This window comes from Numenius arquata, chromosome 9 (assembly GCF_964106895.1).
Source record: "Numenius arquata chromosome 9, bNumArq3.hap1.1, whole genome shotgun sequence".
NCBI lineage: Eukaryota > Metazoa > Chordata > Aves > Charadriiformes > Scolopacidae > Numenius > Numenius arquata.
This window is the reverse complement of record NC_133584.1, coordinates 14,633,143-14,655,444: the sequence shown is the minus strand read 5'-3', so window position 1 is coordinate 14,655,444 and position 22,302 is coordinate 14,633,143. Positions and strand designations below refer to the sequence as shown.

The 22,302-nt window shown below is 55.1% G+C and overlaps 1 protein-coding gene across 1 annotated transcript in view; it reads left to right on the top strand.

The window, feature by feature from the left end:
- The window catches only part of XXYLT1 (xyloside xylosyltransferase 1), a 37,618-nt gene that overhangs the window by 9,584 nt on the left and 5,732 nt on the right, over window positions 1–22,302 (top strand). Inside the window, exon 3 of the mRNA XM_074153694.1 lies at window positions 10,272–10,404. Coding sequence (XP_074009795.1) covers window positions 10,272–10,404 — 133 coding nt within the window. The remainder of the gene's footprint in view (window positions 1–10,271; window positions 10,405–22,302) is intronic.

Sequence of the window (22,302 nt, the reverse complement as noted above, 5' to 3'; positions counted from 1 at the left end):
AGTTGTGTAACTTAAGAGGACCCGGCAAGCTTTTTATCACCCTCCTTATGGACTCATGAAGGAGTAGTGTCTGGGCAGGTCTGCCTGGCAGGCAAGAGCAGGGGACAGACTCCTGGTGCCACGGGTGAGGGGAGGAGGAGTTGGAGTGGCAAAGAGGCAACCTGGGCAACCTGTGGGCTCCCCAGGGAATTCTTGGCCCCCATCCTTGGCCCAAGTCAGGCAGTTTTCAGGGAAAATTAGTTTAGCAACTGGGTGTCCTCAGCTGCTGGTGGGCTGAGGGAGAGTCCTCAGCTGTGTGTGGTGGGGGAAGCGTGGCCGACTGTTGCAGGTGAATAAGCAGCGCTGTGTCCAGGGAAGCAGCCACTGGCAAGGAGCCGTGCTATCGGCTTCATAGCGGGTGTCTGGACTTAACGTCTGTGACACACTGGGATCAAACGGGAGGTCCAGTGGTCTCCCTGGCCTCAGACTCTGAATGGAGCGATTTCTCCAGCTCATTATCAACAGCTGTGCTGATTATTAAGCATAGACCAGATTATAATTATGTTTGTCTAAGCTGCCTGTTAATGACCAAGCCGCTTGGGGTTTGGTGCTCCTTGCAGCAGGCCCCAGCTGCTGGCTCCGGCTTGGTCTCCCACGAAACTGATATCAGCTGTAGCCTGCTCTGGGAGTCCCGGCCTGGAGACAGGGAACTCTGTGAGCATCAGCTTACGCCTTTCCCACCGAGCGGAGCTGGAGGGAGGGCAAAGGCCAGGGAGGAGACGTGTCGGAGCGAGCGCTGAGCTGTGCTTTGCCTTCCCAGGGCACCTTGTCTGCGCTGAGGCTGGGCATCCGGAGCGCTCCTGCTGCTGGCTGTGGGGTGAGGAGACTCGGAGCCTGGGGAACGGGTGAAATGGAGGTATCAGGAAAATAGTCTGTTTGCTGGAGCAGCGCCGTGACAAGTCACTGTCTTCTGCTAGTGCAATTCTGTAAAGGCAGGCAGGCAGCGTCCTGAAAACGTGATCTATTGCCTTTGGGAAAACAGGAGTTTGTAGGTGTGTGTGCGTGAGGGTTTGCCACTGCGGCTGCAACGTTCCAGTCTGTAGTGCGGGATTGCCCGCGTTGGGCTCTGTTTGTGCCAGGTGACTGCACCCGATGTTTCCCCTCGACAGCACCTGTGTGCGGTGAATTACGGTGCATCAATCCTCTGTCACACCGTGAAAAAAGAGACGTGCATCAGAGATCTGTAAGGTGGAGCCCGGCAGAGGAAGATGGGGAGCACCACCTCCTCTTCTTCCTCCGCTCGGCTGCAGAGCAATTCCTGGTGCAGCTAACCACAAAATTCAGCGACTTACATTGTAATAAATGAGCATTTTGAGAGTGCGTCACTCCTGATCCCTTCCTGGCTGGCTGAACGTTGCCATTGTCGCTGACCCCCCACCGCTTCGGGGGTATGCAGGGATGCAGCGGGCTGGGGGAGTGCTGGGAGGAGAGCGCCTGTGTCCCAGATGCTCCAGGCCCAATTGTGCGTTATCGAAGTGGAGATGTTGTGAAGAGGCACAGAAAATTGGGGTCTGTGGTGGAGTCGTGGGAGATGGCCCCAGAGCTGCATGCTCCCAAGCCACAGTTCCCATGGGATGCTGCAGTAGCTGAAGGGTTTATTTTCTGGCAAAAATGTTTCCATTTTTACAGGGGTGGAGGGAGCGTTAATAGTTTCTGGTGTGCTCTCATAACCTCCCTCCCTGCTTCATGAAAAAGCAGCCACATGAAAAACAGCCAGATTCCTTCTCCAGCCTGTCTCCGGGCTGCGCTTGCTCATGTCAGATCCTGTGAGGAGAAGAGAAGAGGCTGGAGTGATGGATTTGTGAGCAATAGGGAGAACAGTGCCAGCCATTGTTCCTTGCTGGGGCAAGCTTGTTGTGCCATGGGAGCTGTTTTCATGGTGCTTTTGGGGAGCAGACAACAGCAGACCTCTAAATAAGCCCACCCCAGGTAAACACTGGAGGCGGTGGCCTTATAGGGGGGTCCTCACCTGCCAAAATGAGACACTAATCCCATCCAGCTGCCTGCAGGATGTGCCTCTCCTGGCAGGGGAGCCCGTTGGCCCCAGCCCTGCTGTGGAGGAGACATTGGGAAGGGCTGTGGCCGTGAGGGGGATGTGGATGCTGCTCGGCAGGTGCCTGGCAGACCCCCAGGAGCTTTGGCATGGAGGAGGCCCCTTCCCCACGGCACCACCACCATGGGGGCCAGCACGACCCGCAGCCCCTGGCGGTGGTGTCACTTCTCATCGTTTCCGCTGGTCGCCCCTTGCTGCAGTGCCACCATCGATTATTTTTGGATGTCCTAGATCTGTCAGGCCAGGGCAGGCGTGTGGCTGTTTATCCCTCTCCTTGCAGACCAGCAGGGTCTCCCTGCCCGGTGCTGCGGTGGGTGCTGCCCTCCTCCCTCCCCAGCCAGCCCCGCTCCCCCATCCCCAAAGGGTAGAAGCTGCTGGGGGTCACCCGGCATTGATGCCAAGGCTGCTCTCCCCCACGGCCTTGCTCCCCGCCCTGCCGTAGCTTGTTAGAGCTTAGCAAGAAGAAATAAGGACAAAATTTGCCTGCAGCCCCGCAGCTCCTTCCCCCACCATGTGCAGTTAATCGGGACGTGAGCTCATCTACCTTAATGCATTTATTTCCCTGTATCTCTTTTTGGTTTCCCTTTCCGTCTCACCTGCTTATTGTTTCACAGCTTTCCATCTGCACTGCTTTGTAATTCATGGCAACCTGGAATTAAACCTTATTTTGTCTGATTATAAGGTTCTTGCTGCTCTTCCTCCAGCTCCAAAAAGTATCTTCACGCTCCTCCCCCAGTGGCACCGTATATTATATACATAGCAAGCAGCACTTACAGCTTCATCCTGAAAGCTGTCGTGTGCTCAGCAGTCTCTGCCTTGGAGTCCAGTTAAGAGCCAAGGTGTTGAGCATTGTACATATTAGTCCCTCAGACCTTGATGGATTACGAGGAGACACTTGGATGCACAGGAAAAATTAATTTCCTGGAACAAACCACATCCATCTCCTGCTGAGTCTTCCCCATCCCTCTGGAGGTGGCTGCGGGGTGTGAGCAAGGCGAGCAGAGCAATGCTGCCGTCAGCACCCGGGGCCATCACTGCTGCACCGACCCCTGGGCTCACCCAGGTGCCTGCCCTGTGTGGGTGTTAGCGATGATTTGTCATCTACCTCTGGCAGGCAGCCTAATTTTTTAATTAGCTGATAGGCTGGAATTGCTGTGCAGAAGCCGCTGCTCTGCTCCGCTGGCTGCCTAATTGGTGCTGCAGAAACCCGTGTCACGGTGTGGTTAGAGGCTGGGACACTTGGGCACGTCCCCCCTCACCTCCTGCCCTGCCCTGGCACCCTGTTTGCAGGGAGGGGAGGCTGCTCGGTGGGGAGAGGGCCTGCTAGGCTGCCCCAGAGTGCAGAGGGGACCCTGGGCTGCACGGCAGACGCAAGGACCTGCTTTTAAGTGGGCAGCTGGAAGGTAAGCTGTCTGCACCTCGGCAAGCACTGCTGGTGCAGGGCTTTGTAGGGTCATCTTCTCTTGGGAGGGTGGGCAGGCTCTGGAGCAGCACCAGGTCCTGGGGAGAGGGACTGCAGCCCCCCTCAGTCACTGGCATGCTGGCAGCGAGCTCTGCAGAGTGTGTTGTGCTGGCGTGTCCCTGCCTCGGCTGCCTTCCTCTGGGCGAGGCTCTGGTGTGGTTGGGGTCAGCTGCGCGGGCAGTGGTGATTAATCCTGGAAGCAGAGGGGGAGACTTTATCTGTGGAGAAAATAAGGCCTGGCAGGGGGAGCACACAGCCGGAGAGGAAGCTGCTCACAGCCCTGCTGACAGCAGGAGGGAGAGCAGCCGGCAGGGCGGGGGGGCAAGCCAAACACAAGGGAGCCTCTAACGAAGGGCAGGATGGAGAACCCAGTGTGTTAGTGTAAATAAACCACGCATATCCACGCTGCGCTTGTCGTGGTGCTGGCATCGCCGCCGGCACCGCAGCTGCCTGCTGCAGCTCAGGCTTTTGGGGGTGGCCAGCTGCTTTGGTTGGGCAGCACCCTCTGGGTTGTGTGGGGACCCTCCAGAGCCTGTCACCTGCCCTGTGCCCATGCCTTGCCTTGGTGCTGGCCATGGGAGTGGTGTTTTTCTTGGCCGTGCATCCCTGTGAGCTGGCGAGGGTGGAGGATCCTGGTTTCGCAGCCAGCATGGGCGGCTTTGCAGAGCCACGCGTTGCTGCTGGCAGGCAGGCTGCCCACCGGAGCAAGGGCTGCTGCCACCCTGCTCCGGGAGGTTTATTGCCCGGGACAGTGATCCAAAAGCCACTGCTGGTCCTTCACAGCTCCTGGTTTCCTTGAGATGTCTCCCTGTTGTGATGGGGACAGCTAAAAAAATCATTGGTAGTCAGAGCCAAACTAAAAGCGATGGAGAAAGGTGGAAGGGAAGCTGTCCAGGTGTGCCCAGCGTTTGCAGACCAGCAGACGTGAGCCCTCCAGCCCTGCTGAACTCAACTCAGAGAGCCTGGCCGCCTGGCCCTCTTCCTTGTCATGGTTCAAATCAAATGGCAAAATGCATAGCTACTCCCTGGCCCTTCCTAAGACCCTCAGCCACAGCCCTGCAACACCCAGAGCTGCAGCCAGCAGGGGACACTCCTGTCCCTTTGCTGGGTGGTGTCACCCGTGCTGGCTGGAGCCACTGGTGTCCTTGCAGAGGGTCTCTGAGCTGCTCAGCATCTGGCAGCTGTCTGTCCCTGCCCATCACCCTGACCTTGTGAAGCCGTTGCCCCCCCCGCGCCATCTCCAGAAGGATGGAGAGGGCCTCTGCGTCCTTTTGTTGCAGAACTCGTTGCTGCTGGCTCCATGGGGAAAGGCAGAGCAGCATGCCTGGGCTGCACAGCATGGTCGGCAATCCTAGTGGTGTCCTCCTTGATGTCACCTCTTCTGGGCCTCTGGCCCCAGAAATCACTGCTGGGATGAAGCATTGGGGTAGGGAGATCGGAGTGCTCCCATCTGATACACGCTGGAGAAGTCTCTCCTCATTGGTGTGGTGCACCAGGGTGCTTAGGTCCTTAAAAGCAGGTTTGCCGAGACAGGTCGACACCCCGGTGCAGAGGGTGGCAGGAACACAGCCAAATGGCCTTTGGTGACAGCATTGGTGACAGGCGTCTGCCTCAGGAGTGTGTCTGAGGTTTGGGCACAGGGCAGTCTGGGAGGGTGGTGGCCTGTCATCTCCTGCCATCCCACCACTCCCTGCAGCAGCTCTGTTGCCAGACCAGTTGCAGGCAGAATTTCATACTCTGAGGAGGGAGCTGAGCTCGTGCCAACATGAGCCTGTCAATGGGCTGGAGAGCTGCACCACCTCCAGGAGGTTCCAGTTCTTGCTTCTTCAACTCTAAAACTGTTTAAACCACTGCTCAATTAATAGCAATTAAGACCACGCCATTTGCTGGACAGCTTCTGCCCTTTGCATTGTGGTGGCAGCTCTCCATTTCGCTATTTGTTCCTGGATACAAGTTATTATTTTCACTCCTTTCCCCTTGCCGTAGAGCGACAGTAGCTGCCGGTGGTGGCATCCCTCTGCCCCAGATCTGGTGTGGTCTGTGTGGAGAAAGAGGACTTGGAGCCGAAGCCAGTGCTCACACCCCAGCCCTGCGCCTGCCGTCTGGGATAGGCTTTGCCAGCATAGCAACCCTCGTACAGAGAAAGTTGTTGGGATGAGTGTAAATGGGTTTGCCTGTAGAGGGCAAACCTGTGCCTGCAGAGGGCAGGCTGTGGGGCTGCAGGGTCTTGCTTTTCTGCGTTGGCTAAATGTTAGAGACCAATGCACCCTGGGTTGCCCACACCTGTGCCCAGGGGTGCCTGGTATCCAGGAGATGTGTAGCTCATGTAGGAGCCTCTCAAATCACATGTCGTACTCCAGGGACTAGTTTTGGCCATCACTAGGCGACCTGTGAATGGCCCAAGTGCCCACGGAGGGTGTCAGCATCATCTGTGCACGGAGAGTACCTGCTACTGCTGTCCGCCTCTGCTCTGGCTGCCTGCAGCACTGGAGAGGTAGCAGCTTACTGGCGGCAAGGGTGCCAGAGCAGGAAAAGGCAAGTAGCCAAGGAGATCTTTGCTTCCATCAGGTTTCCAGCTGGCAGCTGGCATTCCCAGAGCAGCCAAGGGAGTCATACCCACAGGCTTATGTGCTTGGCAGCTTCCCCCAGGCTCTGTGCAGGCTCCAGCATTCACGTCTCCTGTCATCCTGACCCTCCATCCATCTCCTTTCCTGTAGTTTTACATCCACTGTTTAAATCTCTTGCAGGCCATGCTCTCAACTCAGGTTAGGGGAAAATAGTCCTAGCTTACGGGCAGGCTCAAGGCTGCAGGTCAAGAAGGGCTGGAGGGGTAATAGCCGCTGCAGGGTTGCTTGCTGCACAGCATCCCCAGAGCTCTGCCTGGGTCGGCTAAAGCAGCGCCTCTCCTCCCCGTGCCCCTCTGCTGGAGCTCACCATCCTGCCTGACTCTTCTGAGAAGAGTGATTTGCTCCTAAGCTCACACCGCATGTCAGTGGGGTGGTCCAGCTCACTGCATGCCTTCTCTGTCCCCGCCTGAGGCAGGCCATAGCGTTGGTGCCTCCTAGGAAGAGCTGTCGAACTTGCTCCAGAAGCTGCCTCTTGCCAGAGGGGCTCCTGGACACTTCTCAGAGCATCCAGACATTCCGCCAGGCCCCTTGGCATGCACCTGGGGTGCCTGCCTGCATGCCAGGGCAGCTCTGCCAGGTCTTGGCAGAGGATGCTGGGCAGCGGGGCACAGGGAAGTGACCTCTGCCTGCCTGTGCCCCCTTGCTGGGCTGAGGCTTTTGGGGGAAGGAGAGAGCACCCACACAAGAGGAGATCTGAACCAGCATCTCTCTAGAGTCCCGCTGTGGGGTAAGCTTGATTCTTCCTCTCTTCAGCAACAGAGCCCCGGTGCAAGGTGGCTTGGGCACTTGTGCTGGCTCTCCCTGCTGGTTTCCAGCACCACAGACCCTGCTGCGGGATCACACATCCCTTAAGCTGGTCTTTCTCCTCTGGATGTGGCTGGAGGGAGGGTTTAAGCCGAGCCCGGAGAGCAGCCCTGCTGCAGCTGCTGGTACGAGGCTGCAGTAAAACATTACGAGCATTAAATGGGGCCAGCCTGTGCTGTAAAGCTGTCACTGCTAATGGAGATCATCTCCGCTTTGAGTGGCGTAACTCCCCTTTACACACGTGGCTGGAAGAGCTGGAGTTGAACGAAGCAGAGGGTAACACACAGTATGGCAAAGTTGGAAAACTCACTTGCTGAGCAAAATACTCTCAGCCTTTTCCCGTATTTCCAGCTGGGCCCCTGCAAGCAGTTTGTGCCTAAGAGAGCATGCGATTCCTCCACCCCTTTGTCCTGGCAGCCAGGACAAAGCAGTCAGTAAAAGGGCGAAAGAGTGTGATACATCATAAATATTACTGCCTGGCCCCTTGCCAGTCCCAGGCAGTGAAATCATCTTGGCCATTAATCTATCCGTGCAAGCTGCATCTGGCAAAGTGGCACTTAATGTCACCCATGCTCAGTTTTGTCTCGGTGTTGCAGTTTGTGCTTGCTTTAAAAAAAAAAAAAAAATTAGAAAAGGAAAAGTACTTTGTGCTCTCTGGGTCTAATTTGTTAGTGAGTTTTTCCTGGGGGGCTCCCCAGCACAGCATGGGACCCGTGCATGGTGCTGGTGCTCGGGCAGGCGGGGCTGGGATTGGAGCTTCCCCCAAGCTCAGTTTTCATTCTTCGCTGTGATTAATTGCATTTAACGCTCATCTGTAATTTTAGAGAACAATTGGATGACGTGCCTCGCGGTTGATTTAATTGAAACCTGATGAGGCGTCAGAAGGCTGCCGTGCAGCGGGGTTAGCTGTGCTGGCATCCCATGGGAACCCCATCCCCTCTCCCCATCCTCGGCAGTGCCTTGGGGGGCTCAGGCTCCCACCCTGCTTCTTTTGGGCTGAGCTTTTGCTGTAGGTCCGGGGTCTCCTTGGCCTGGAGATCTGGGTCTCTTCGCCCTGGAGTTTTCTGACCAGTCTGGATGTTCTCAAGTGCAGTAGTGTTAAGGATTTGGGTTTTTACATGGCTGGACCACTGGGAAGGTTTGGGGTCTTTGGGTTACGTGTCTCCTTCCCCGTTGCAGAAATCCTCCGCGCCGCCTGTTCATCTGCTTGAATTGCACTAGTGATTTCTGAGGCAGTTGGGAAGGCTGAGGGAAATTGCTTTCAGGTCAAGACCTGCTTTAGCCTGCAGTGAATTACTACGCCTGGGTTTTAAATCTTTGCAAACAGAGGATTATGGTGGTGGTAAATACTAGGTAGGCCTGGGGATTGCCGTTCTGCCTTTCCCTTTAGCAAATAGTGATGGCTGTTAAAAAAATAAATTGAGATACAGCCTAGGTTGTAGCTTAGATACTGTTTCTCCTTGATTTATATTTCTGCTTGGATGCCTCGCAGAGTAAGCAGTATATTTCTTGCTTAACCTCACAGGGCTTTTTCCTTCTTAAATGAGGACAGCATGGTAGATAGGACCAATGGCCAAGAGCCCTAGATTAGTGCAGGATGTGCAAAAAATTTAGAGCTGCTGTACAGCCCAGCATCTGCTTGAAACACAAACACCAAGTGATGAATGTATTTGAAAGGCAAAGCTACATTCCTGTGCCAGGGGATAGCTGCCTGTGCCTTGCTGCTCTCAGCATCCCTGGGTCTCTAGTCCCCACGGTGGCTTTGGGGGCTGCAAACGGAGTGATTGCCTTCTGCTCTCACAGACGGGGGGCAGACAGCAGCCTGTCCCGAGCACGGCGGGGCTAGGGGGTGAGGAACCACAGTGGTGTGGAGGCTGGAGCGTGGGCAGCGCCAACACCAGCCTGATGAGAAGCCCGGCCCATAGCCCTGGAGGGTGAGGACAGCAGAGGGTGAGGACAGGCTGGGCTCGTCCTCCTGCTGGCACTGGGCAGGAGGAGAGCTGGGGGCCGTGTTTGCCGATCGCTGTGCAGGCGGTGGTGACAGGCACACGTAGCCTGTGGGAAGCTGTAACGGCACCTGTGCATGGTGAGTGGGGCCGAAACAGGTTGACACAGTCTTTATAATCCAATTAGTGCCGAGTGCTAAGCAACCTGGCCAATTTGCTCTTGGCTTTTATAACACATATAAATAGCGGTGGCATTATGGAACACTGTGGGGGATGGCTCCACTCCACTTGCAGTCAACAAGTAAGGCTGAGCTTGGCTGGCCAGAAGATGACCATGGCTTTGCCTGGGCCTGGGGGAACCCATTCAACGGTCCAATCTCTTGTAGTGTTTGCTGCATTCCACTTGGCCTGCTGTGATCCGTACAACATCCCCAGATCCTCCTGGGACAAGCAGTCTTGACGAGGCACGTCTCCTGCATCCTCTCCGAAACATCTCCGTCAGTCGGTCTTGTGTGCTGCAGAGGAGACTATGACCGATGCAGGCAGAGGCCTGACCCTATTAACGAGCTCAGGCCTGGCCTTGATAATGTCCTCCAGCCTCTCCTCGCTCTCGACTTTCCTGCTGCAAGTGGAAGATGCTTCCATATCTGCACAACCCTCCTGGTCTCTGACAGAGTGCCACTGGCAATAATAAAGTTTTCCAAGCTGCCACAGACCGCCAGCAGTTCTGTGCAGGCAGGGGGCTGTCATCTCTGCCCTCAGGGAAGCCCCTGTCAGGCTGCTGGCAGATAATGAGCTTGTGCAGGTGTTATCAAGGGTTTCAGGCGGCTGACTAAATTACAGATGTTGTCCGTGATGGGAATTGCTCTGATACTTCAAGGCAGGGATGGATGCTCCGTGGGCTGGAGCTGGGAAACACTCAGGAGCTGGTAGCTTTTCCCACAAGTAGGTAGCAGAGGGTGAGTATGGGGTTTTGTGTGGCTGCTCCTGCAGAAGTACTTCCAGAAAGGGAGAGGGTGGGTCGAAGATAGCTCTTGCTTTTGTCGGTCATATGGAAGGCCAGTCTTCTGGAAGGAAGGAGGGCGTGGATAGAAGCAGGAGGTCACCAGAAATTATTTCTGAAGTAAATCATATCTAAAATATGCAGTGGTAAATGCTGTCAGGTTGGTAGCTTTATGTAGAGGTTGCAGATGGATTGTGTTTGCCCTGAATGGGCCAAGTCTTGCCCAGAGGGCTGATTGCACCAAATCCTCCTTGGGTGTAATTTCTCAAGTGGTCTTTGGTAATCACTGGTTACAATTTTGTCTCGTATAGCTGACTTTTCTTCTTTGTGCTTTCAGAAATAACACAGATCATCCAGGTAGACTTGGACCTGAAGTACAAGACCAACATCCGAGACCTGTTTGATGAGTTTGATAACTTCCCGGAGGGAGCAGTCATTGGCATTGCCAGGGAAATGCAGCCAGTGTACAGGTACAGCTCCCCCCACCATGGGGAGCAGGGGGTGGGCAGTGGGCGGCTGGCACATCTTCTCTTCAACTCAGATTGGTCTTTGGAAGAAAGTCAAGGGGGAAGCAATCTTCCTGCTTTAATCCCTGCAGGAGGACTTAATCTGAAACTTGTAGGTTGGTATGAATGAAGCGTGCAGTGTTGCTGTGGTTTCCTTGTTCTCACGCACCATCACAAGGCTTCCAGAGCCAAGTTCCTGGTCATTGGTGCCAAAATCCGTACCTTGATTATACCACATCTGCTAGAGGTGTGTTTGGCCAGCCATGCTGTGATTGCATTCTTGACCATCAGTTTGTCTGTTGGGGGCTCAGAGGTTTTGGCTGTGAATTGTGCAGAAAGCAAGGGTTGAGTTTGGGCAACAGTGAGGTTCTGGAGTGTCCGTGCACCTTCTGCTGAAGGTGCTGAAGAAATATTCCCCCAGGGAAGACTGAGTGGGCAACTCTGTTGGTGACCTGGGCTTGCAAACAAGAGGATAGCTCCGTGGTCACTTGCTCATGAGACCTGTGGTCCACCAGCCAGTGCCAACTGTGGTGGCAGCTAGCGGTGGTAGCCATGCACTGAGGAGTGGCCCAGCTCTTCCCACTCACAGGCCACCAGTGGGCTTCAGGAACATGGATATTTCCAGACTGGTGCTTAAAGAAATTGGTTTAGTTTAGCCTGCATTGTTCCAAGGATGAACCTCAGTTTTTTCTTTTAATCCAGGGTGAATCAGATCATCAACTCAGGATGCCTTAATGGTGTCTCAGCTGAGCAGAGTTTAAGTGTCTGAGGTGGCTTGGCTAGATTGGCTAATCTTAGTGTAAATGATCTTGGAGATAGATAAAAAAGCTTGAGAGCTCTCTATGCCTTTTCCTTCCCTACTGGAAGCCTTAAAAGTGAGATCAATAACTGAACCTCCTAAGACATGTCCAGCAGCACTCTTAGGTGAAGGCAGAGCTGCAAAGATCTGGAGCACCCCTTCCTGCTGCACGTGCATCTGGATTGGATGAGGGTGGAGACAGAGAGAAGTTTGCCAGCAGGAGATTGATGCTCATTAATTACAACCGATTGTTTCCTAGAAGCCCAAGCCAGCTGAGAACATGCTCACGAGAGCATTTCTGTTTTTTAAAACTGCAGAAGTCACCACTGTTCCTGGGCTGGGAAAAGACATCTCTGTGCCCATGGCAGAAGTGTCATCTCCCCTCCTGGCTTGTGCTCTTAGCAGGGAGAGCTGGGACCAGAGGAATGTGGATGGTGAGGTCTTCTCTCCATAGGGTGGCACCACACTCAGAGCATGGAGGGCTCCTGTATCTGCTTTGGGTGTCCTGGCAAGATTTTAGTGCCCAGAATGGTAAATCCAAGTGTGGCCCCGGGGCTGTGTCACACTGTCAGCCTCAGTCAGCGCTGCCCAGCAGGGCAGATCCTGTTTGTTAGTGGTGCAGCTTCTAATGGGATAAATTAAGTGTCTCTTTGGCTGCAGTTAGTCCATGGTGGAATCAATCTGTGTTTCCGTCTCTGCAGGGATCCGTTTTGCATTATTTCCATGTATAACTAGGGAGCGGGGATGGTGTTCTGCTGCCTGGATGTGGTTTGTGGGATCGGGCATGCCTGGGGGGACTGAGTTAAGCTTTGGGGTGCTCTGCTGGAGGGAGAGGTCTCCGGCACGGGACAAGGCACGGGACCGCAGGGCTGAGCACTGAACATCTGACCTGCGCTGAAGCTGTACTTTTCCCGCTCCTGCCGCCCGTGGTGGGGACAAACAAGCCAAGCAATAACAGCCCTCACAGGCTGCATTTTTGGGCTGAACTTTCTGTTGTTGTAGTTTGGACGTTCTGGGTCACTTTGGGCTATGTTGTGCTTTTCTTCTTGTGCTGTTTTGATCTTCATGTGAAAACAAGTTCCTGATCATTCTTGTCGCCAGATCACCCGGCGTGGGGCGAGCTGTGCAAACGCCAGCCTGCCCTCCTGCCGAGCCCTCCGCCCTGCGGGGCTCGCACCTCACTGCTAAAAGGGTTTCCAGAAAAAAACTCAAGCTGATGAAGCCTGAGTGTCTTTGTTAAAAAAAACAACCAAACAAACTTTGCTATTTTTATACTTCTAGCAAGATAAAAACGCATTCTAGGTGTGAAATAAGAGGTGCCAGCTCCAGCCGTGTGACTTGCCACGTGTGCAGGCTTGAAGCATCGGTTGGAAAAGTGGTTGTGGGGGTGGAGGAGTGTTATGGGGTGATGGTGGGGTCTCTCCATTGCCACTCCTGTTTTCCTCCCCACTTCATGCAGCTCTGCCACATCAGCACTGCCGGGTGTGATTTATCCCAACATTCCTCCTTTGTACTCAAAGCATTCCCAGCAAAAGCAGCAAGGTGATGTGGTTGGATTTGCAGCTGAAGGAGATGCTAGTGTCCTGGTACCTGTTCCCACAGCAGACCAGGAGGTGTTTTCCAAGCAGGATGGGGTGGCTGGGGCTGTGCACTGTGGCAGTGACTCTGCAGCAGTGTGGATGCACCCTTGCTAGCAGTTGTGCGGGTGTGAACCATGGCTGTGCCAGCACGCATTCAACATCGAGGCCTTAAAAGCGGCGTAGCCAGCATGGGGCAAAACATCAGAGAGCTTGGGAAGAGTCAGGAGGGCTTTCCTGAGCTTGCTTGTGGAGCTGTGGACCAGCACCCTTCGGGCAGGGTAGGCCAGTCTGGCTGGGAAAGGTCTGGGTGCCATCTTCCCATCTCCGCAGTGATGGGGAAGGTGGATGGAGATCAGTCCACTTGTGTTGGATCCTTGTTACCTACTTGGCCCATCAGAGGAGGTAAATAGGTGCAAACCGGTAAATTTTGTAGATGATGCGTTGTTTTCTGGGGGGCAGTGCTGCTCCCACCAGCTGCCTGTTGGCTGTCTGGCTGTAGGCTGCACTTCCCAAGGCCCGGGCTGCTGCGCTGCTGCACGGAGCAGTGCTGGGCACAGCCGCTCGCGGGAAGCGGAGGAGTGAGAGAACAGCAAATAGGAAACGTCCCGGAGCCTGCTTGCACATCCTGAAGGTAGGGGGAAACCTCCAGACAGCAAAACAGGATGGCACGGGAGCATTTCCACTCGTTTGACTCATGCTGAAACAATGCCCGGCTGCTGTTTGTCTTGGACAAATGCATTTCTCTGAGCAACAGGATCTCCTGGCCCTCCTGCAAGGCAAGCACTGCAAGGGTTTAACTGTTGCGCAGCCTGGGGCTGGCCTGTCCTTTGGGGTGGCTCAGAGTGGGTTGGAGTGGGCTGTGAAGAGTGGTAGCTCCTGCTGAAGTTCTATGTGGATCTCCTTGCAGATCCACCTCCCCATCACGCCCCGCGGGGCAGTGTCTGGCAGGGGGCCTGGGTGTGGAGGGGGAGGTTGCAGGAGCCTGTGGTGGGTGCAGGAGTGGGTCTGAGGTCTGAGGCCGTAGGTGTCAGGTTTGCTGCTCTCCAGCCGCAGCGGGGGAAGCGGCCCTCTCTCCGTGGGTCAGGCGTGTTGTCCTTCCCGCGGCTTTTGGACCTGATGTGTGACACGGAGTATGGTCAACACCTCTGTGGATGGGGTTGCAGGCAGAGCTTCGTCCCACAAGGGGCTGCCCCACTGCCAGCGTTGTTGGGGACACTGGTACTATGCACTAGGCTCACAGACACTTGTGGGCTTCCCATGGCAGCACTGGCTGGCTCCTGCCAGGTTGACATTTGTAGGCTGGCCTGCAGGCAGAGCCTCTTCCCAGCACTGACATATGCCTGCTCATGTGTCTGCCCGCGCAGGATCCACACCACGGCCAAGACCAGGAGCTATTGCTTCAACGAGAAAGATTTTGATGGAAAGATTAAAATCTGCATCTGAACTTTGCTTAGTTCAAAAGACTTTCCATGCAAGGAGTGCTTCTGCAGAGTCATAACCTTAATTAAAAATCCTGTTGTCCCCTGCAGCATTTCAGCTACTCAGGCATGCTGGCAATGTCCTGTTCACCAGTCTATAGAGGACAGACAATGATGCTCTGTATAAATATTTATGTTGCGTGGGGCCTTCCATGCCAGATCCTGACCAAACCAAGAAGTCCAGGCCCTCCTGTGCTCTTGGCTCTGCTAAGAAACATGCAGGCAAGCGTTGGGGATGCAGCCTGCAAGCCAGCTGCCAGGCTGGCAGGCAAAGTCACCGTCCCCAGGGCGTGTACGGGGTGCATGCCTGGCCAGGGGAGTGGTGTAGCCACAGTCCTGGCTGCAGTGGGTCTGAGTGACGGGGAAGAGAAGCATGGCTTGCTGTGGGTCAGCCTCCTGACGGGGCATGAGCAGCAGAGGCTGCATGGGGCCACAGCGGAGGTCTCCATAGGGGCATGGTGAGGACATCTGCATGTGGATGCTGCTGTAGCCTAGACCTCCCCAGGGGCCTCTGGGCCAGCCTGGCTTGGCTCAGCACTGCCAGGTGCTGAAGGGAGAAACATCCCTGTTTCGAAGCAGCCTTGCAGCTGAGATGGAGTGGGGAAACACTGCAGCACTCCCAAAAATGTCCTGAGAACTCTCCGATGGCAAAAGGCAGAGCTTAAACCCTATTCTTACTGAGTTTCCTGGTTACAGATCCCTCTGGTCACGCTGGTGATGTGCGAGAGGAAGCAGGATAGCCGTATTGATTGCACAGCTGCTCTCAGCAGCCTCGGACTGACCCCAGATCAGTGTGCCACACCGTGCTCCCTGCTCCCGTCCCCATGGCCATCCCGACCTCTTTGCTTCCTTCACGGTGCCAGTGCTGTTAGTGGCACTGCCACGTGGCAGTGCGTTCTGGGTGCCCTCTAGTGCTGGCACTGCCTGGATCCCTCAGAGGTCTCGTTGGGGAGGACCTAGCCAACAGGTACTCAGGCAGGTGCTTTTGCCCCCTTGCTCCAGCTGGGAGCAAGGTACCTGCTAGCTGCCTGGGATGGTGGACCTCAGGAGAGGTCCCAGACCTTCTTAGATCCCAGGATTCATGTAGCTGGGGCTGGAAGAGTGGCTGCTGCCTCCGTTCCTGCCAGTGGGTGAGATCTTCACTGCTGTTCCCTGTGACAAGAAGCTAATAAAAGCTGGAGGTGTCTTGGGAATCCACAGTGCTGGAAATTATAAAAGTTTGTCCTGCAGGAAAGGATATCTACATCAAAAGGACAGCGACAGACTACAAAGGACCAACACTTGAGTCCTTGTATGACTACAAGGCTATTAGCCTTTGTTTCTGCCTAAAATGTAGGGAGAGCTCGAGCTTTGTGGAAAGCAAAAGCTTTGTTTCTGCTTGTGATCGTGCGGGAGCTGCTGTAGGTGTGCTGCACAGGTTTTGTTTGTTTAAGAGCTGGTAAAGTAACCCTGAGAAGGCCATGAATGAGTGGAGGCAAGCCTGTGCAACCTCTAGACCCGGAGGCATGGCACTTGCAGGGCTCGGTGTTTGCTGGGAGCTCAGTGGCAGCGGTGCTGTCAGTTTGTCAGATGTTTGGAAGAGGAACAGAGTTATCCTGGGCTGTGAGCAGGCTAATGCTGAATCCACAGCCAGGCTGGGCTCTTGGCACGTCTGGGCTGAGACGGTACATCCTGTACCTTCTCTTGGGATCTAAAAAAAACCCCAAAGTACTGCTGACAGCTGCAAGCAAGGAGGAGCAGCTGGATTCCCTGGGTATCAGCTGAGGCAGCGGTGATGGTTATAACATACAGCAGTGCAGGTGGGCTGGTGCCTGGGATGGAGCTTTCCAGAGTTGGAGATAACCGTCTCCAGCAGGCAGGTCCTCCTCCCTGAGTTCACCTGGTTTTGTGGGTTCCTCATGCAGGCAGGTTGCCCTGATTTGGAGACTTTGCTCTTTTCCAAGTGCTTTTGCCCTGGGGGAGCAGGAAGCTGCCTGCCACGGTGGGCTCTGTGTTTCCCAAGCCCCTCAGTCGGTGAAGGCAGGAGAATTTGCCTTGCCTGTGCCCTGCCAGCATGGTGATGCCAGTGCTGCCTGCCCACAGTCCTGCAAGCCGGACCCAGGGCACTTTGGATTTTAAACCATTTTGAGGCTTTGACTTGATTTGTTACTGCTTGATGCACAGGGGGAACGGTTCTAGGAATTCTTTGTCAGTGGTTGCCCAGAAGCAGTCAAAATTATAGAACAGGCAGAACCTGCAAAGATGTGGCAGAAGAATTGATTTCAGGAATTCAGTATTACTTTCTGATTCAACAAGGGAAAGGGTTTTGTTGTTTACATCTGTGCACATCGTTATTATGTTGCACTTATTCCCGTTACCAAGCAAGCTTGAAACGTCATTCAAAAACAATGAATAAATTGGGTAAGATCTGACAACTACAACTGTGCATCGATTAGCGCGAATACTATTAATCATATTAATACTATTATCTGTCCCCTTTGAGATATTGGGCATTACAGACATGATTTTTTCCAACAACCAAGCCCCTTGGGTGTGTTTGGCTAAGGCAATCGGGACTCTTTAAGCATGGCTTCAAGCTTTCCCTCCAAGGGCTTTGCTGTCTGCAGAGAGCACATGTGGGCGGTGGTCATCATTTGCAAGGGCTGCCCGAGAAGTTTGCTGTGACTTTGCTATGGAGCTTTATTTGTTGGCCGTAGCACACAAGTCCAGGGTGCATCAGGTGAGCACGCATCAGTTACCGTACCTGCACTTGTCTTCAAGTCCTCACCTTCTCAATTTCACCTCTGAACGTCTTGGTTTTGATGTCTAGAGGTAGGTGTCACACCAGTGGCATCTTGGGGTTGCTGGTACCTGGCTGCACCAGTAGATCATCAGGCCCTGCACGCTAAACTTCCTGAGCAGGTGGTCAGATCCAGCTGGGCATTTGCGCAACTGCTGTCATCTTCAGTGGTTGCTTTTTTGTCATGGGAGAGCATGAACTGAAGAAAGAGCAGGTCTGTGATGGGCAATGATGCTTTTGGGGATGTCACAGATTGGTTTGAGGCTGGTAAGAAAAAAGCTGTTCGCGGTCAGTGGCAAGGCTCAAGCTGGCCTATGCAGCACAGGTATTTGTGACTCCTTGTGCCCCACTGAAGGTTTTGCAGGGTGGTAGGTGGTGGAGTCTGGGCTGTAGATGCTAGCAGAGGTCTCAAACCAGCCCAGCTTGGCTCTTGAATCTGCTCTGGAGAGTGGCTGTTGGGCTGAACATCTGGAGGTGGGCTGGGAAGGGTGGATGGGGCCGCTCTGGCAGCAGGAGGGCAGGTGGGGCCACTCGGCCAAGGGCTTCCTCACCAGCACTTGGTGGAGAAGGAGCTTCCAGGAGCTGAAGTCCTTTGATGGAGGAACAAAAAAACAAGCAGAAGGAAATTGAGAGGTTTTGCTGCATAGCTGGGATGCTTTCTGGAGTGATACGGTGCTGGGGCCGCAAGGGGAAGCTTCCAACAATCTTCTGGAGGTTCCCGCAATGCCCTCCTGCCTGTGAAATTCAGTGGCAGTTCCCTCCATGCCAGGACTCCCCTGTAGCAGCACTATGTCCCATGGCCAGACTCCCAAACAGGGATGGAGGCTTTTTATTTCTCCTCCCCATAGCAGCAGGTGAGCATCTGTGAAGGGAGAGCATCTCCCCTGTTCCTGAGAGCCCCATCGGTGGACAAGAGAGGCCCAGGACAGGCAGGAGACCACTACCAGAGCAGAGTCCATTCACGGTTGTTGCAGAAATCTGCCATTTTGGCAATAATTAGGCCTGTGGTGTTTTAGAGCACCCCCGTGAACGGGCTGCCCCCGTCCTTCCCTGACGCTGAGTGAGCAGATGCACACAGCCAATGGCTCTGCGCTGCCGCTAGTGCCACAGGCGTTGGATCTATAGAGGGAAGGAAACCGATGCAACCCAGACAGGGATTTGTGGTCCTGCCTCTATACGGAGGATGATTTTAGCACTGGCATTGGGTGTAAAAATTTTAGATGGTGAGGGGGGCTGGCCTTGAAAATCCATGTCCCAAGGAAAGGTTCCACTTGTGAGCTGTGTTCATAAATTGCTACTAATCATGTATTTAAGAGTGCCCATTTTTGGACTGCTAAGTCTATGGAGAAAGATAATCATCGAGAATCAATTTGCTGCTCTAAATACAGGCCTTTTAAAAAGTTTGGCATGCAGACTGTGCTGTAGTAGAGACATAGGACATAGTAGAGACGAGACATAATTCATGCATTACGCGAAAAGTTTATTAAGGAATTACTGATGTTGTCAATGAAGAGCTCAGTCCGTTGATTTGTCAGCGTTTTTCAGGGGAGGGCTGGAGGTCCTGCCTGAGCTGGACCCTCGCCCTGAACCCGTCAGAGGAGGGTCAGGCGAACCCGGTGTGCACACCAACGCATCCTGCCCTTTGTCCCTGGCTGGGAATTGGGGTGACTTTGTCCCAGGGTGATCTTTTGCCCTGCAGAGCAGGGGGTACCGTTGTGTTGGCGATGCCATTGCACATCGCTGGGTGAATGGTGCTCCCGAGAAGCGTGGAGCCGGGATTTCCTGGGTCACACAAGCTGCTCAGCCTCACTAAGGTGCTCTGGGCCAGGCTGGTACTGAACCTGCCGCCCCAGCTCCTTAAGGGGTTTAGCGTTCGCACATGGGAAATGAGCAATTAGCAACAAGGGCTGCTTTGTTGCAAAGCATCCATCTGCAGCAGGGCTGAGCTTGCCCAGCCAAGGTCTGGCAGTGCCAGGGCGGGAAGGGGGAGCCCGGGTCAGTCCTGCTCTGGGTGCAGCCCTGGGGCAGCTGCCTCTCTCCAGCTGCCGAAGAAACTCGGAAGGGCCAATCTTTGCTGCAGCGATGCTTTTTGGTTGTGGGGAGCTGGAGAAAGGGCAGACGGCCTTTTCCTGAGGGTTGATCTCGGTCAGAGCGGTGGTAGGGGGCTGGGAGCTGCCTGCCACAGTAAGGGTGAGCCAAGAGGAGGAGAAGGTTGCAGGGAGGTTTCTTGTCTGTGCTCTTACTTGTTGCTGAGGATTAGGAGGGAAAAGCTACTGTCATCCCCTGGACAGATGACGCCGTCATCCTCATGCTGTCACTCTTCCCTCCCCCTCACCCACACCCTCTCATCTGTGTGGGCCAGAAGCCGCTGTCAGGGCGTCCTCCAGGCTGCTGTAGGAACCAGGTTGCTTTTAAGCCTGTATCTGTTATCCTCAGAAGCCTTTACAATAATTTACCCTCTCTCCCCCTCCATTTCAAACACGTCCCCGCCATCCCCATCAGGACGCTGCATACTTCCCACTGGGGCTCCCATCCCATCTGCCCCCTCAGCTGACTTGCCGGGGTCCCACAGGTACTAGCCACCGGGTAGATGGGCAGCTCAGCTAGGTATTGTTCATCAGGACCACAGGCACACGTTATTTCCTCCTGCCTGCCCCGGGGGAGCGCTGTCAGCGGCACAGAGTGGAGGAGCACGGGGCGCTTGCACCTTGCAGCTTATTGCCCAGGAACAGCAGCGTTGGCCAGCAGCCACAGCTGGGGATCATGCCACCAGCAGTCTGTTTTCTGGTTCAGGAACCGAAAAGTGTATTTAGAGGTAGCAAGAGTGTGTACTTGTTGTTTTAATTGGTATTTGGGCTGGCAGGGCTGCTGTTGGAGTGGCACAGAGAGGGATGGCCAGCAGCCCGTGCTTCCCTTTTGTGCCAGGAGCCCCATGCCCAGCTGGCTGCGGCCGGGGCTTGAGGTCCCCAGCTCCTGACCCCCAGGGGAGAGGCTCAGTGAAAAAAGTATGTCGTTGAGGTGCTGGCCCATTGCTGCTGCCAGTCCTGCCCTCCCAAGCAGCTGGCCCAAACTGCCAGCCCTGGCAAGAGGTGGGAGCAAACCAATGAGCTCCAGCAAGGAATTTACTGGTCCAGGGTTGTTTTTTGTGTCCAGAGTCTTGCAGGCCCCTTATTTTTGCTGTTTTATCCCATGGCTGTTGGCTTTTGCTTCCCCCTTTGGTGAGAGAGAGGCTACACATCCTTCCTCCCTGGGTACCACGCTGCTCAGGCTCATGCAGTGCACATCACGGTGGCATTCGGAGACCCTGCAGCCTTTCAGGAGCATCCTCTGACCGCAGCCGCTCTGGGACTGGCCCAGCATCTGATTTCACTTGACTTCTGTTTGACCTGGCTCCTCGGTTCCCAGGCTGCAGTGCCTGGAGGGGATCCCGCAGGCTGTCCATGTTTCTGGAGATGCGGCTGCCTGGGGAGGATCCACGTCCTTATCAGGAAGGCCAGTGGCTACTGCGCAGCTGATGTGGCAGGGTTGCAGCCTCTTGAATGTCTCAGATGGGTACAGGCACGCAAGCCCACTTTGCTGCCTGTGGGGCCAGTGCTCAGGACTTGCTACTGGTCACCCAGTTGGCGGTAACTCCTCTACCCTGCCTTTCCTGCCAGCAAGGGCACCCCGCTGCTTTACCAGCAGTTTCCAGCCTATCCCATGAGGTTTTTCTATAACCCAGAGCTGAAATATACCAGTGGAAGTTCATGGGTTTGGACAAAGTCCTCCACCCACCTGGCATTTGCCCCTTGCTGTGCAAGAAAGCAGGAGAAGGACCTGCAAAATGTAGCTGGTAGATGGAGGGGTCCCTTCTCCCCCTGGCAGCTCTCCCCAGCGAGGCATTTGAAAGCATGTGATGGCAGCTCTGCAAGCCAAGGCTCATGGCCACCGGCCTGCGAGGCAGGGGAGGCGCAGCCGGAGCGCCCTGCGCTGGGCCAGCAAGGGAAGTCCTGGTGGAAGCAGGGTTTTTTTTATCTGGGCTGCCTGGGCCCGGCATTTGAATGCTTGGAAATGCTCTTCTCCAGATGTTTCCTAGCACACGCCGGCTCTGTTTATAAACAGCTCCTCAAAGCGAAGCTTGTCGGGGCTACGGGCAGGCGCTTGTGGCAGTGGCCCCACATGGCTCCCCCACACCCTGCTATGGGGTCGGGGGCCTGGGGTCACCTCTTTCCCCTCCTGTCTAGAGGGGCCAGGGTGGTTAACAAAAGCATGAAATTCCTCCTCTTCCTTTCTCCTCCCCTCTTCCCGGCCAGCAGTTTCCTGCCCCGTTGCATCCCGGCGGTGGCCGGCATCTCCAGGATGCCTTCCTGCCCTGGCTTTCGCTGCTGGGGAACAGGGAAGAGGGCACCCCAGAGCCATGGCCGGCAGCATGCTGCCCTGCGTGAGCTGCCTGTCCCAAGGGATGATCCCGGCTGCTCCAGGGGCTTGGGATGGGGGATGTTTGCATTGCCTCCAACCAGAGTTTTAGTTCCTTAATGGAAAGTGTTTGTCTGGGGGGGTGGGAACTGCACCTTCAGCAGCCCAGACCCTCTCTGGATCCTGGCAGCACACTCGTCAAGCCCTTGTGATTTCCCCCACCATGTTTTGCCAAAATCTAAGCCAGGTGCCAAGGGGCGATGTCAGGCAGGACCGAGCAGCGCGGGGTCTTGGCTGGGTTAGCTCTTCGGCTGGCTGCTGTGCTTCCCCAGTCCCGTGTCCTCCAAAGAAACTGATGGTCTTGTATCCGCCATTCCTTCCTCTTCCAGCTGGGTGGAGGTGTCTTTTACCACACTCTTCTCTATCCCTGCAGAAGGAGTGAGCCGAAAGCCTGTTGAAAGGACAAAAGCGAGGGAAATCCAGGCTAAACAGATGCTGCCAGTGGCCCTGCCAGAATACCTTTCCCTTGCTTGGCCCAAGCCCAGCACTGGAAAGGCTGTGGTGTGGTGCTGTGAGCAGGTTCCCGAGCTGTCGGCGCTGCGGAGCCGCCCGCGGCTCGTCACATCCTGGATTTCACCCCAGCATCGCTCCCCGGGGGTGGCCTGTCCTCCCCCTCGGCCCTTCTCTCCTGCCCTCCCCGCACGCGGCCTGGGGAGGATGGCCCCATCACGCCAGCGCCGGGAGGAAGGGCTGAACAATTGCTGCTTGTCGGTCTGTCTCCTCTCCTGGCAGAAAAGGGCATGTTGCTCCCTTCTTGTTACCAGCCGTCGC